We start from the raw sequence: 16,063 nt of genomic DNA on the forward strand, positions 1-16,063 counted from the left end.
ATTAAATATTCACCACTACAAATCTAATAATTCATTCACAAATGCCTGATTATGAGCACATGCATGTATGTGCCTGTTTTCTGCACTAGTAACTGTTCTGTGGTCAGTCAGAATGTCTTTTCTGCCTTCAATATAAAGTTAATGATCTTTATTCAGGTTCTCCTGAAGCTGACCGCTGATCTAAGCTCAATATTAGATGTTCATCTACACCATATTTGCACTGTTTGGCGAGTTCGTTTCGTATAAAGCCAAAATTAAAGGAATAGTTCACCCAAAAATTAAAATGATCCCATGATTTACTCACCCTCAAGCCATCCTAGGTGTATATGAGTACCTTCTTTCAGACGAACGCAATCTGAGATGCCTTTAAAAATATTCTGGCTCTTCCAAGCTTTATAATGGTAGTGAATGGGGGGTGAGATTTTGAAGCCCAAAAAAAAAATCCCAAAAAATCATAAAAATAATCCATACGGCTCCAGGGGGTTAATAAAAGGCCTTCTGAAGCGAAGCGATGGGTTTTTGTAAAAAAATAGCCATATTTAAAACTTTATAGAAGTCTAAAATGAGAAATTTTAAAGAGAAATGTCAGAGGATTTCACCTTTATTAACCCCCTGGAGCCATATGGGTTATTTTCATGATGGATGGATGCATTTTTTTGGGGGGCTTCAAAATCTCACCCCCCATTCACTATTCACTATTTTATCTCCGATTGTGTTCGTCTGAAAGAAGATAGTCGTATACATCTAGGATGGCTTGAGGGTGAGTAAATCATGGGATAATTTTCATTTTTGAGTGAACTATCCCTTTAAACAGCCTTAACCACGTCTCATACAGACAGACATAATGTAACAAGCTCAGCGTTGATCACTGCAAATAACGCCTACAGCAGCATCGCTGTTAAAAATATTCGATTCAGTGTCCAGAATTTGAATGTTGAGCTCAAGCCTTAAATTCTTCTTCGGCAAAACTTGTTTTTCACGCATGAGGAAGACCGTGCACTAATATCTGCTCGGAAGATTTACTGCTGTAAGTGCCACTTAAGTATCTTTTTTTAATCTCTTTTAATTAGACAAAATGTAAACAAATTTAGTATCTCCATTTTAAGGCCCAATTTGACATTATTTATTGTAACTATTATTGTTTTGAAATGTGCTGTTGCCACATTCCAACTATTCTGACTGATGTAATTATAATAATATTATTATTTATTTATTTCTTGTTTCTGAAACCCAAGGTTGCTCTGTGTGTTAATTGATACTTGATTTATTTATGCCATCATGAACTCACTGCAGTGCACAACACTCTTATATGACGCCTATTAATGTATTTATTTTAAATTCATTTTAATTGATTGAGTTTGGCTTTATAGCTTACTTCCTGTTTATTTATTTTTTAGTGCCAAAGTGCAGCTAAACATTGTGACGTTATTTAGATATTGTTCAATGTTCAGTATTTATTGTATTATTTTACATCTGATGTTTTTATTGTTTTATTTTATTGTAAATTGTTGTGGTTTATGTATAATTGTCAACCCATATAAGCCAAAAACCATATAAGCTGCAGTGACGCCCTCTGTTGGTCACTTCTTGTTTTTCCAGCTTTCTTTTGCTATTCATTGTATTTAATGCAGGCTCTCCAAAACATGCTGAGAGAATCAGGCTTAATAATGTAATAAAAGTCATTTTATTGATTATATATATCTCTTTCAAGGTCTTCAATGATAATTTATACACATGAATAGCTTTTTTATTGAATGATGCAGGATGCAGCTTCACACAATAGTGCTTATTACAAATATTTAGAGACTGTACACATAATTCTGTTTGTTAGCAATTGTAGATGATGGTAGTCTTTACTTAACAAAGTCAACAAAGGCACAAGGTTTTTTACCGGTGACAGGAAGGTCTTTCATTTCCGAGATACAAGGAACAAGTGCCATAATCCGAGGTGGTAGTCAATACTTTAAGACCTTTGAATGTAAATACAAACTCTATCAATGATTTCCTTCTGAAAAATGAAATGCTATAATATGATATTCTTTGATTCAATGAAGTCAGGGGTGAATCTTTTTACAATGTAAGACTTTAGTGTTTAAATAGCTCACAACTTTTACAGGCTTTTAATATGAGTATCCCTTCTATATACAGGAGTTTCAGTTTTCTGTATTTGCTGCATATTGTACACAAACAGTCAAAAGTCTGGACAGATGTTTTGATTGGTATGCAATTCCCATAATTCCATTTGTGTTATTTCAGAATTGTAATGACTTGATTTATTACTATTTTCCACATTTTAGAATAATAGTAAAGAATGAGAAGTGACGCCTTTAAACAATCTGCATGCTGTAAAACTAGTTTCTTCACAGCAATTACACTATCGTTCAAAAGCTTGGGGGCAGTAAGGTTATTTTTTTAAAGGAAAATACTTTTATTCAGCAAGAATGCATCAAAAGTGACAAAGACGTTTATGATGTTACAAACATTTCTATTTCAAATAAATGCACTTTCTATTTATCAGAGAATCCCGAAAAATAAAATGTATCATGTTTTCAACAAAAGTATGATTGTTTTCAACATTATTAATAATCATAAATGTTTCTTGAGCAGCAAATCAGCATATTAGAATGATTTCTTGAGGATTTTGTGACACTGAAGACTGGAAAATTTATGCTGAAAATTCAGATCACAGAAATAAATTACATTTTACAATATATTCAAATAGAAAGCAGTTATATTAACCCTAAATTGTAATAATATTTCACTGTTTTTATTGTATTTTTGATCAAATAAACACCGCTTTGGTAGCAGAAGAGACATCTTTCAAAAACATTATACATTTTTGCCAACTCCAAACTTTTGAACGGTAGTGTACATAACTGTTTTATCTGTCAGTAGTTTCTATGCACAGAGCACTATCACTACATAAATAATCCAGCCCACAAAAACAAATATGCCGAACATCAAACTGAACATGACAAGCAGACGAGCCTTCTGGGATGTTTTCTCAGCTTCACGGATATCACCCCTGGTCAACGCTGCTCGCGTCTGCAGAGAGGTCAGAGGTCAGGATTAATGATTATCATTTGTATTTGTATTTGTATTCATGCGTTGTCTTTCAGGTGCTCACTTCATACGAGTACATGACTGCGACGAGGCCGCTCATGAGACAGCAGAAGATGGTCACCAGCAGAGACTCGACCAGATAGTCTTTCGGTAAGGCCGGCTGCTCCTCTCCCAGTGGCGGCCCGTTCATGTACTGAAATCAAGTTTTAGACATTTAGATCCAAACAGTAAGAATAACCAATAACTAGACCTCAAGCTTCAGACCTACAATGTAATCATTAGTTATTTGGTTGATGCTTTTTATCCAAAGTGACTCATGGTTTACTTATAACCAAGAATAATCTGAATTTAAAGTGATGTGATGTGTAGCCAAGTATGGTGTCCCATACTTGGAATTTGTGCTCTGCATTTCACCCATCCAAGTGACACACACACATTAATGTTTAACTAATGAACCTTAATGTAAAAGGTTACCAAGATTTTGTTAAGAGACAACAGTAACACTTTACAATAAGATCCATTAGTTAATGTTAGTCAGTGCATTAACGAACAATACATTTGTTACAGTAATTTATTAATCTCTAATAAAAATACAACTGCTCATTATAAAATAACATTAACAGATAAACGTTTGATTTTAATAATGTAGTAGTAAATGTTGAAATTACATTAAGATTAATAAATGCTTTAAATGTATTTTTATTGTTAGTTCATGTTAACAAATGGAAAATTACTGTAAAATGTTAGCTAGACAATGATAAAAGATGAACTCTTGTGGTTTTATTCATTTAGTATTACGTGATAAACACAATTCATGTAGAGATTATACCATACTAAACACCCGTACTAAATTTCTCAGCCGATATGATAACTGTTTATTCAGAATATCTGCCGATAATGATTATTCAGAATGATATCTGCAGATAACCGATTATTCAGAATGATATCTGCCGATAACCGATTAGTCAGAATGTTATCTGCAGGTAACCGATTATTCAGAATGATATCTGCAGATAACCGATTACTCAGAATGATATCTGCCGATAACCAATTATTCAGAATGATATCTGCCGATAACCGATTATTCAGAATGATATCTGCCGATAACCGATTACTCAATTATTCAGAATGATATCTGCCGATAACCGATTACTCAGAATGATATCTGCCGATAACCGATTACTCAGAATGATATCTGCCGATAACCGATTATCATTACTCAGAATGATATCTGCCGATAACCGATTACTCAGAATGATATCTGCCGATAACCGATTACTCAGAATGATATCTGCCGATAACCGATTATTCAGAATGATATCTGCCGATAACCGATTATTCAGAATGATATCTGCAGATAACCGATTATTCAGAATTATATCTGCAGATACCGGTAACCGATTGCTCAGAATATCTGCCGATATTGATTATTCAGAATGATATCTGCAGATAACCGATTAGTCAGAATGATATCTGCAGATACCGGTGACCGATTGCTCAGAATATCTGCCGATAATGATTATTCAGAATGATATCTGCAGATAACCGATTATTCAGAATGATATCTGCAGATAACCGATTACTCAGAATGATATCTGCCGATAACCAATTACTCAGAATGATATCTGCAGATAACCGATTATTCAGAATGATATCTGCAGATACCGGTAACCGATTGTTCAGAATATCTGCCGATAATGATTATTCAGAATGATATCTGCAGATAACCGATTATTCAGAATGATATCTGCAGATACCGGTAACCGATTGCTCAGAATATCTGCCGATAATGATTATTCAGAATGATATCTGCAGATAACCGATTATTCAGAATGAAATCTGCAGATAACCGATTATTCAGAATGATATCTGCAGATACCGGTAACCGATTGCTCAGAATATCTGCCGATAATGATTATTCAGAATGAAATCTGCAGATACCGGTAACTGATTGCTCAGAATATCTGCCGATAATGATTATTCAGAATGAAATCTGCAGATAACCGATTATTCAGAATGAAATCTGCAGATAACCGATTATTCAGAATGATATCTGCAGATACCGGTAACCGATTGTTCTGAATATCTGCCGATAATGATTATTCAGAATGAAATCTGCAGATAACCGATTATTCAGAATGATATCTGCAGATACCGGTAACCGATTGTTCTGAATATCTGCCGATAATGATTATTCAGAATGATATCTGCAGATAACCGATTATTCAGAATGATATCTGCAGATAACCGATTATTCAGAATGAAATCTGCAGATAACCGATTATTCAGAATGATATCTGCAGATAACCGATTATTCAGAATGAAATCTGCAGATAACCGATTATTCAGAATGATATCTGCAGATACTGGTAACCGATTGCTCAGAATATCTGCCGATTAATGATTATTCAGAATGATATCTGCAGATAACCGATTATTCAGAATGAAATCTGCAGATAACCGATTATTCAGAATGATATCTGCAGATAACCGATTATTCAGAATGATATCTGCAGATAACCGATTATACAGAATGATATCTGCAGATACCGGTAACCGATTGTTCAGAATATCTGCCGATAATGATTCAGAATTATATCTGCCGATAACCGATATTTCTGAATGAAATCTGCCGTTACGATAATCAGTTATTCAGAATAACTGCTGATAACCGATTATTCCGAATGAAATCTGCCGTTACCAATAACCAATTATTCAGAATATCTTCCGATAACGATAACTGATTATTCATAATATCTGCCGATAACCGATTATTTAGAATGATATCTGTCGATACCGGTAACCGATTGTTCTGAATATCTACCGGTAACCGATTGTTCGGAATATCTGCCGATAACCGATTATTCAGAATGATATCTGAGTCTGATGATTATTCAGAATTATATCTGCCAATACCGATAACAGTTTATTCAGATTGATATCTGCCAATAACTGATTATTCAGAATGATATCGGCTGATGCGACAATCGATTATTCCAAATATCTGCTGATACCAATAACGATTCTAATTGAGCGATTCTTGTACGCTGTTCACGTTTAGCGCTTCCAGGTTCTATGTCAGAATGCCGATTATTGGCCAGCTCCTGCGTCAGCATCACACGCATGCATCCTGCTGCTCACATGAACAGTGTCAGCCAATAATGAGTCTGCATTCTGATGTAGGACCTGGAAGAACTGAACATCAATAGCATACAAGAATGACACAGAAGAGAAGATATTGTTGAATAAAGTCGTTTTTTTTTTGTATTTTTGCCGCTTCATAACATTAAGGTTGAACCATTGTAGTCACATGGACTATTTTAACAATGTTATTACTACTTTTCTGGACCTTGAATGACAGTAATTTTGTTGCTTTCTTTGGAATTGGATTTCATTAAAAATATCTTAATTTGTGTTCTGAAGATGAACAAGGTCTTACGGGTTTGGAACGACATGAGGGTGAATGAAAATTTTCATCTTTGGGTGAACTAACCCTTTAATGTGATGCATATTTGTCAGTCATACATAAAATGAAACAGGTCAGATTTCTGTAATAGTACTAATAAACTGAATGCATTTTAAATGCACAATAACCAAGTTTATATAATTTTCATCAATAAATCAGTTTTTTTCAATCTCATACATTTTAACTATTTGAATGTTGGTTTGTGGAAGCCATATTTAACAATGTTCATACTTTTTAACTGAATAAATGTAATAGTTTTATTTTTAACAGATTTATGCTGATTCTAAGCAATTTGAATAAATGCATTTTAAGAAAATATGATTTAAATAAGATCAAATAGATGCTAATAGTTAATAATAAACTATGCCATGATATTTTTTTATGTATGAATGCCAAATATGCATCACATTAAGTTTATTAGTTTATGTTAAAACTATGTAATTCAAATGGATGGGAATTTTATATGCAATTCAAATACCTAAATCTTAAATTTAGGCCTAAATATATTTTGCGTGTTTTGGGTCACATGACTAGAGTTAATCAGCTTTAACTTTATGAGTTCATAAGTTTAGAGATAAAACCGTGATCTTACTATAGTGTAGGATGGGTAGGTGGACGGCGGGAGGAAGGAGGGCTGGTAGAAAGCCGGCGGATTGGCTCCAGGTTGACAGGTGATGACGGGGTGGTTGGGGTAATGCATCATCGGTGACGGGAACATGAGGCCGGCTGTTTTAGGATCTGGTGGGCTGTATGGTGGTGGATTCATTGAGATGCTGGTGGCTGGACCGTCACCTCCAGGAGGCCCCGGGACTCCCTCCATGGTCACCCTGTCCAGCGTGTACGCAGGGTGGAGGGTGTGTGTGCTGTCCGTGTCGAATGCTGGGTTCAGCGTCCGGTTGCTGTCTGTCTCGTATGCCATATGGGCCGTTTGGTTGCTGTCCGTGTCGTACGCGGGATGGGCCGTTTGGATGCTGTCACCGTCGGTCACCGGGTGGCCCGTCTGGATGCTGTCCGTGTCGTTTGTTGGGCCGGTGGTAAGGATGCTGACCGAGTCGTATGCTGGAACGCTGGGTAAGATCGAGGGCTCTCTCTTTGCAGATGAATCAGGAGGCCTTTGATGAAACCGTCTTGGATCATCGGGGAAGTTCGGAGGAGTGGCTGATGAACGGAAGAGACAGATGGAAGGTTAAATGTGATGTTGTTTTCAGATTTATTTTAAAATACACTACTGTCCGAAACTTTGGGCTCAATAAGATTTTTTTTTTTTTTTTTAAGTCTCTCACAGTCTAAAAAATGCTGGGTTAAAATCAACCCAAGTTGGGTTAAAAATGGACAAACCCAGCGGTTGGGTTAAATGTTTGACCAACCTGCTGGGCAGTTTTATTTAACTCAACTATTGTTTAAAAATGACTGTATTTCTTGCTTAAAATGAACCAAAATAGGTTGGAAATTATCAACAATAATAATCAAAAGGTGAACATTTATTAATAAGCAATTTAATAAATGTTTATTGTTTAATTATTATTAATAAACATATTTTGGGTTCATTTTAAGCCAGAAATAGTCATTTTTAAACAATAGTTGAGATAAATAAACTGCCCAGCGCGTTGGCCAAACATTTAACCCAATCACTGGGTTAAAACAACCTAACCCCTGGGTTTGTCCATTTTCAACCTAGCATTTTTTTAAATGCATACTCGCCAAAGCTGCATTTATTTGTTAAAAATACAGTTAAAAACAGTGAAATATTACTATAGCTGTTTTTTAATGTGAATATATCTTAAAATGTAACAAACTCATGTAATCAAAGCTGAATTTTCAGCATCATTACTCCAGTCTTCAGTGTCACATGATCCTTCAGAAATCATTCTAATATGAAAATCTGTTGCTCAAGAAACATTTCGGTAAGAATTTCAATTGTTAACATTAGTTAAAAATATTAGTTAACATGAACCAACAATGCACAATACTTCTACGGCATTTATTAATCTTTAATTTCAACATTTTTCCTAACTGTTCACAAAGATTAATAAATGCTTAAAATATATTATTCATTGCTAGTTTATATTTGCTAATGCATAAACTAATGTTAACAAATGAGATCTTACTGGAAAGTGTTTCCAACATTATTATCAATGCTGAAAACTGTTCTTATTTTCTTATTTTTGTGGAAACCGTGATACATTTTATTTTTTAGGAATATTTGATGAATAGACGGTTCAAAAGAACAGCATTTATTTGAAATAGAAATCTTTTTGTCTTTATGGTAACTTTTGATTACTTTAATGTATCTTTGATGAATAAAAGTAATAATTGCTTCCAAAAAAACCCCCCAAACTTTACTTTCAGCTGCCCAACATGTCAAATTCTGACTCAAATGCTTGAGGAATGCACAAGAATGCTTTGTTTTCTTTAGAAAATGCACAAATCTAGTAATTCTCGTCCTTTTGTTTAGGTGCTGCTACACTCATCACCTGTAGTAATCCACCTGAGAGAGAGAGTTATTTGAAACCTCAGTCTCGGCCTTCAGGAAACTTAGCTCGAGGAGAAACCTTCACCTCCAAAACAGCCCATGAATTATTCAGTCCTGATATACAAACCCTTCAGGTGAGACACTCTCTGGTGACCCATTTTTATTCTTCAAATGAAGAACTATTTCATTTAGGTTGATAGCGTGATCTCTAAATGCTGGTCAAACCTCATTGAGGCTCTTATTCTCGGCTAGTTAATTAGTTAATGCACTGTGAACTAACATGAGAATGAACAATTGTATTTTTATAAACTAACATTGATAAAGGTTAATAAATGCTGTAATAATATAGTGCTTATAGTTAATGTTAACAAATTATTGTAAAATATCATTTGTAGGTTACCTTTAATATTTTTGTTTCATAAAATGTACTTCATAATTGTTTGACATGCTCAAACAAAGCAGATCTCTTATCAAAACTCTTGTTTTCCTTCTCATCACGTCCGTGTGTTTTATAAACAGACGGATTTACGCAACTACCAACGCTCTTGGACGCTTTCCAACCTCCTCAGAGTTCTGATGTGACGACGAACAGAAGTTTTCCTGAATTTGATCAGGTCTGAAAGAGTAAATGATAAAGTCTGGTCATTTACCTGTGTCCATCAGCGACGGTCAGAGTTCATCAGGAAGCAGAATAATCCTTTGGGAAAAATCCAGCGGGAGTGTGTTGATGTTCAGGGTGAGACGTGCATGTGTGAAATGGCTGTGGCCTCTCTCTCTCTCTCTCTCTCTGAACAGGATCATGTTTGTTTAATAATTGACGACTGATGCTGTGTGCTCGCGTGTTTATGAGTGTCCTTGTGAGCATACCTGCACGTGTTGATCTGTTATTGTAAACAAATGTCATGCAGAAAATAATGTAATATGTGTGTATAAATATATATATATATATATATATATATATTTATATATATATATATATATATATATATATATATTTTTATATATATATATATTTTTATATATATATATATATTTATATATATATATATATTTTATATATATATATATATTTTTATATATATATATATATATATATATATATATATATATATATATATATATATATATATATATATATATATATATATATATATATATGCATATATGCATATATGCATGCATGCATACATACATACATACATATACATACACATGCAGTTCCGGTCAAAAGTCACATTACTATTTTTAATGTTTTTGAAAGAAGTCTCTTATAATAAAGGCTGCATTTATTTTATCCAAAATACAGAAACAGTAATATTGTGAAATATTATTACAATTTAAAATAACTGTTTTCTATTTGAATAAATGTTAAAATGTAATTTATATCCTGTGATCAAAGCTGAATTACTCCAGTCTTCAGTGTCACATGATCCTTCAGAAATCATTCTAATAATTCTGCTAATTTATTATCAATGTTGGAAACAGTTTTACTGCTTAATGTTTTTTTCTTAGAGTCTGTGATACTTTATCCAGGATTCATTGCTAAATAAAAAGTTAAAAAGAACAGCATTTATTTAAATTAGAAAACATCTGTATACCAGAATCTCTTGCTTTACAACCAAACGCCCACAAGTGCTGTAGTGCAGTGACTAACATTTACCAACAGGGGGCGCTAATTAGCCCGAATGATTAATGCTTCCTTTAATGCACTGTTGCCTAGACTGGTTAAAATGAAGACTTTGGAATGCTGTGGTGGTGATTTGTTATTAAAGTGTCACTTCTAATTCAAGACAGTTCATCCCTGCAGGATGTCTATTATATGCACACAATTGTGATATGCACACACACATAAAGTCTGTGTGCAATGCTGATGAATGCATTGCTTGCTCCATTAGTCTGTCTTTTATAATATTGTGAGCTTGAGTTGTGATCGTCTCCTACATTGTTGCAGATCTGTTGGGGATGTTGTTTACTGAATCACACCAGCGTGAAGAGACTCGTGCAACAGGTAAACATGGTTTAATAAGAGTTTGAGTGAATGATATACATTATAAAAATTTGTTTCCCACAGTGGAAAGAAAGTCAACTGCTTTCAGAACAACATGAGGGTGAGAAAAGACTGACTCTCCAATTAATTGTTTCATTGCAGTTTTTTTTCTTGAAGTAAATAATTATGTTTTAAAGTCAATTGTGTTAAAATATGAATATGTTGGTAAAATTGTAACCTCCGCTTTATACAATAGTTTCAAAGCAGCTTCACAGTAATAAACAGGAAAATAACAGTGATAATTTTGTAAAATTCATCAATTATGAAACAAATTCAGCTGTAAAGTAGATCTACAGAAGATAAGTGTCATTATTCAGCTCAATTCAATATTTTTAATTCGGTTGTTTTCAATAACAGTAAATGTTGCAAAGTTAGGGTGCATTCACACTTGTAGTTCAGTTCGTTTGGTTTATTTAGTCCGGACCAAAAAAGAAAAAAAAAAAAACCAACATTTAGTCCTGGTCCGTTTAGCGTTCAGATTGGCAATTTTATCACCGAACCTTAAGGCATAGGGATACATTCACAACGTGATTGGTCGGATTTTATTGCTTTTTTTGAGACCGAACTTACCGAACATCCAAAACAATGCTGTGTGCTGAAATAAATGCGCTTGTTGTGTGTGCGTAGACAGCATATGATGGTATTTTGGCCAGCTTATAAAATATATAAAGGAGTCAAAACAGCAGCGGGAATCCATCTGTCTGTCACACACAAACAATCTGTGAGGAGACGCGCGTCTGATGCCTGTGATGGGCAAATTCACAACTATGACGAGAAAGTTTGTGTGTGTTCACATTCGGTTAGTGAGGTCTGAACGCGCTCTGACAACGGAAGTGATGTTTTGCACTCATTGAAGCAAAGCGCGAGAGATCGCTTCCATCACCAGAACGTGTTTTCTGACCTCACTAACTGGATGCTCAAGGACATAGTGGTGTTTTAGAGGTAAAAAATGATATAAATACTATTCAGTTTCTCACACAAACCGATCGTTTCGTGTCTTAGGACATCAATGTGCCGTCACGAGCCGCAGGGTTTAATTTGGATTTGTCTATGCATGTTTTTTTTTTTACTCTTATAGATGGAGTTCCCATTGACACGCATTATACGACTGACAGACCATGACGGTTGTAGTTAAAAATCATAATTTGTGTTCTTCTAAAGAAACAAAGTCACCTACATCTTGGATGCCCTGGGGGTAAGCAGATAAACATCAAATTTTCATTTTTGGGCAAACTATCCCTTTAACCTGTTAACTGTCACCCCCACTTTTTTCTTTTTAGAGAAGAAAATGCACTATCCAAACTTAAATGGTTGTAATTCAAGAACACTTTGGTGTATAGACATAAGGCTGGTCTTGTTTAAAGATGAAATTTGGCAGATTATTGTAGAAGTGAAATAACTTATGTAAATGAAACAGACAAAAAGCTATAAAAGTTTAAGTTTATGAAAATGTAAAATGTAAAAATATAATATTTGATATTTTATATAAAATATATATTTTACAAAACAAGTTTTACTCTAAAACTGCAAGGAAATCAAAGCCAAAATGTGTTCCAAATTTCAGGTTGATATCTCAAAAAATGAGCTTTCAGTAAGATTTTGTTTGGGCGCAGTACCACCGTTTTTCACTAGATGACAACCAAGCTCCATTACTGACCATATAAAGGCGCCTCCATTTCCATATATGGCTTGAGTGATCTGAACCATATATTTCCATTATTTTCATACAATTTATGAAGTAGACATCCTATATAGAAGTAGTATGGGAAGTCTGGCAGAATTTGATATGAATTCAGCCTCTAATAAACATAAAAACAAACATGTATGGGGGTTATAGATCGCCGCCACAATCATAAATGTTTTTTTTTATTAAAAACATTTTCAGACCTTTTTTTTCTCATAAAATTGAATGGATGTTATCTTTTGAACTCTTGGCATGAAAACAAACATGTTTCAACCAATCTTTAATGGTTTTTCATGTTCATCGCTATTTCAAAATAAAGTTCTGAACATGCCTTATGAGTATGAAAATATGCTTCTTGCAAATTGATAAATTACTGCTCTTCTGTGATATGTGATATGTCAAATATGAAAACTAGAGATTCTAAGCTTTCAAATGATATATAGTTTGTCAAGATTAGTTTAGGTTTAGTATAGAATATTACTGTTTTAAATATGTAATGGCTGTGGGCCCACCGGTGGGCCCGTGACAGTTAACAGTTAAATACCCTAACTGAAATGAAGCTTAATCCTGGCTTAGCCTAAGCCCTGTCTGTGAAACCGGCCCTTAATCTACTGTCGATTTAGTCGACTAAAATCTTATGATATACATTGGAAACAGTTTCCAATGACTAAAACTAAATGGCATTTTAGTCAAAAGACTATGACTAAAACTAAATCAAAATTTGCTGTCAAAATGAACACTGGTCCAGATAGATCCTTTTCTTGAGTGGATCAGAACACTGAGCTGATTTACTCTGATCTCCAGGTTTCTGTGTGTCTCCCTCAATCAGGTGCCCATATTTCTGCTCTGACTCGGAGCCGAGCGTCCGTATGAAACACCGTCAGACTCTGACTCAGAGATTATTAAACCTGGAGCAGAATAAACTCCAGCATATGATCTCAAAACACTCATCATGACACATCATGAGTCAGTTCATCTCCTCATTTTAGCTTGAAATTGGTAAAGAAAAGTCACACACAACCACCATGCTGTCCTCCTCTATGGACCTGCTGTTCATTGTGAACGGATGATTCGGCTCCTTTTGGTGCTTTTTGAGGTAATCAGATTATGCCGGTTAAACCTCTTTTTTTGTTGATTTCTTCAACCAAAGAAGATTCGTTAATTGCCCCTGTTATTAAAGCAGAACAATACAGTAGCAACATTTTAGATTATATGAACTGAACTGTATATTAACTGATTCATATTTACACCTGCCAAAGCACTAAAATCTGTTTTGCACCTTTATGATATACTGACAAGCACCATAATAACACATGTGGTAAAGAGAAAGTCACATGATGAATCAAAGTTCATCACAAGTAGCTTATTTCACAAGCTGAGATAAATATTAATATATAGAAGGTACACCATGTCATAAACACAAAACACATGGTAATACACACACTGTAAAAAATTTTCTTAGCTATTTGTGTTGGAAAACAAGTCAAAATATTCTTAAATCAAGACACATTTACTGGAGAAGTAAAATGACTGAAGATATTAAAGTCTTGTTTAATGAAAAATGAAGTTTGTGCTTAAAACCAGGAAAAATATCTGCCAATGGGGTCAGAAAAATAACAACTGTTAACTGCACTGGCTGTTTTATCTCATATTTTGATGCATCAGTGATTGGATGTAAATGTTGAGTTCATAGTGATTCTGTTTTGGTTCACAAATGCTTATGCTGTGTCATAAAAGTGGAGGGAAAAACTTCAGGGATGTTGAATGAGGTGAAACATCCACACCGTGGAATTCCTTCAGACTGACGTTCATGTGGGATGAGATTGTTGTTACATCTGGGGGTTTAAGAAACAAGATAAATCTGCTGAGCAGACGAGATAAGAGCCAGTTTAAACTGCGGAAAGATGTTTTCATTGTTCTGGTCTTTACATAATGAACTGAAAATTTACTTATTGTAAAGTGTTACAGGGGAAATCTATTGAAAACGGTCTGAAATAGTTCCTTATAAATAGAAATATAGTGACATATTTATTTATATAGATTAAGCAATTTTTAGCCAAATAATATCATTAGATTATATTCCAAAGCCTCTATAGTCTTCTTTGTGAGTCTCTGCTATACATTAAAACAATTCTCACTCAGAAATTCCTAGTAAATTTCACAAATAATTACAAAGAAATGGCAAGTAAAAAGTTTAAGATTTTAAAGGCAACTTTTCTTTCAGTGTATTTTAAGTGCAGATCTTTCCAGAGGGACCTGCGATGATCTCTGAGACACTATATGGTTTTGTAAATGTCTCAAACCTTCATAAAATCATGTTTAACCTTTTAATACGGAAGAGGATTAGGGCCAAGCGATAATAAAAAAATAAAGCCATCTCGAGATTTAAGTTGTTAAATTTCGAGAAAAAACTTGTTTAATTTTGAGAAAAAAGTCTAGATAAAATGTTGAGAATAAACTCGTTAAATTTCGAGAAAAAAATCGAGATAAAATGTTGAGAATAAAGTCATTAAATTACAAGAAAAAAGTCATTAAATTACGAGAACAAATTCGTTAAATTACGAGAACAAATTCGTTAAATTACGAGAACAAATTCGTTAAATTACGAGAACAAATTCGTTAAATTATGAGAAAAATGTTGTTAAATTACGAGAAAAAAGTCGAGATAAAATGTTGAGAATAAACTCGTTAAATTCTGACTTTATTCTCAACATTTTATCGACTTTTTTCTCGAAATTTAACGACATTTTTCTCATAATTTAACAAATTTGTTTTCGTAATTTAACGACTTTTTCCTCGTAATGACTTTATTCTCAACATTTTATCTCGACTTTTTTCTCGAAATTTAACGAGTTTTTTTCTCGTAATTTAACGAGTTTATTCTCAACATTTTATTTTGACTTTTTTTCTCATAATTTAACAAATTTATTCTTGTAATTTAACAACTTTTCTCTCGTAATTTAACGAGTTTATTCTCAACATTTTATCTCGACTTTTTTTCTCGGAATTTAACGAGTTTTTTTCTCGTAATTTAACGAGTTTATTCTCAACATTTTATCTCGACTTTTTTCTCGAAATTTAACAAGTTTTTTTCTCGTAATTTAATGAGTTTATTCTCAACATTTTATTTTGACTTTTTTTCTCATAATTTAACAAATTTATTCTTGTAATTTAACAACTTTTTTCTCGTAATTTAACGAGTTTATTCTCAACATTTTATCTCAACTTTTTTCTCGAAATTTAACGAGTTTTTTTCTCGTAATTTAACAAGTTTTTTCTCGTAATTTAACGAGTTTATTCTCAACATTTTATCTCGACTTTTTTCTCGAA

At 33.7% G+C, this 16,063-nt stretch overlaps 1 protein-coding gene and 1 long non-coding RNA gene across 2 annotated transcripts; one reads left to right on the forward strand and one right to left on the reverse strand.

The window, feature by feature from the left end:
* Positions 1-2,669: 2,669 nt before the first annotated feature.
* LOC125280019 (proline rich transmembrane protein 1B) lies at positions 2,670-9,784 on the reverse strand. The gene is made up of 4 exons (XM_048210318.1): positions 9,653-9,784; positions 7,122-7,687; positions 3,128-3,256; positions 2,670-3,045 (listed from the first exon to the last, which is right to left on the reverse strand). Exons 1-4 carry the CDS (start codon positions 9,660-9,662, stop codon positions 2,899-2,901), a joined length of 852 nt encoding a protein of 283 aa, XP_048066275.1. The 5' UTR covers positions 9,663-9,784; the 3' UTR covers positions 2,670-2,898.
* On the forward strand, positions 7,582-12,172 carry LOC125280020. Its single transcript, XR_007187508.1, has 5 exons — positions 7,582-7,714; positions 8,985-9,136; positions 9,522-9,738; positions 10,954-11,010; positions 12,128-12,172. It is a non-coding gene; the product is annotated as an uncharacterized LOC125280020 (long non-coding RNA).
* Positions 12,173-16,063: the final 3,891 nt, after the last annotated feature.

The sequence above is a fragment of the Megalobrama amblycephala genome, linkage group LG12, assembly GCF_018812025.1.
Source record: "Megalobrama amblycephala isolate DHTTF-2021 linkage group LG12, ASM1881202v1, whole genome shotgun sequence".
Taxonomy (NCBI): domain Eukaryota; kingdom Metazoa; phylum Chordata; class Actinopteri; order Cypriniformes; family Xenocyprididae; genus Megalobrama; species Megalobrama amblycephala.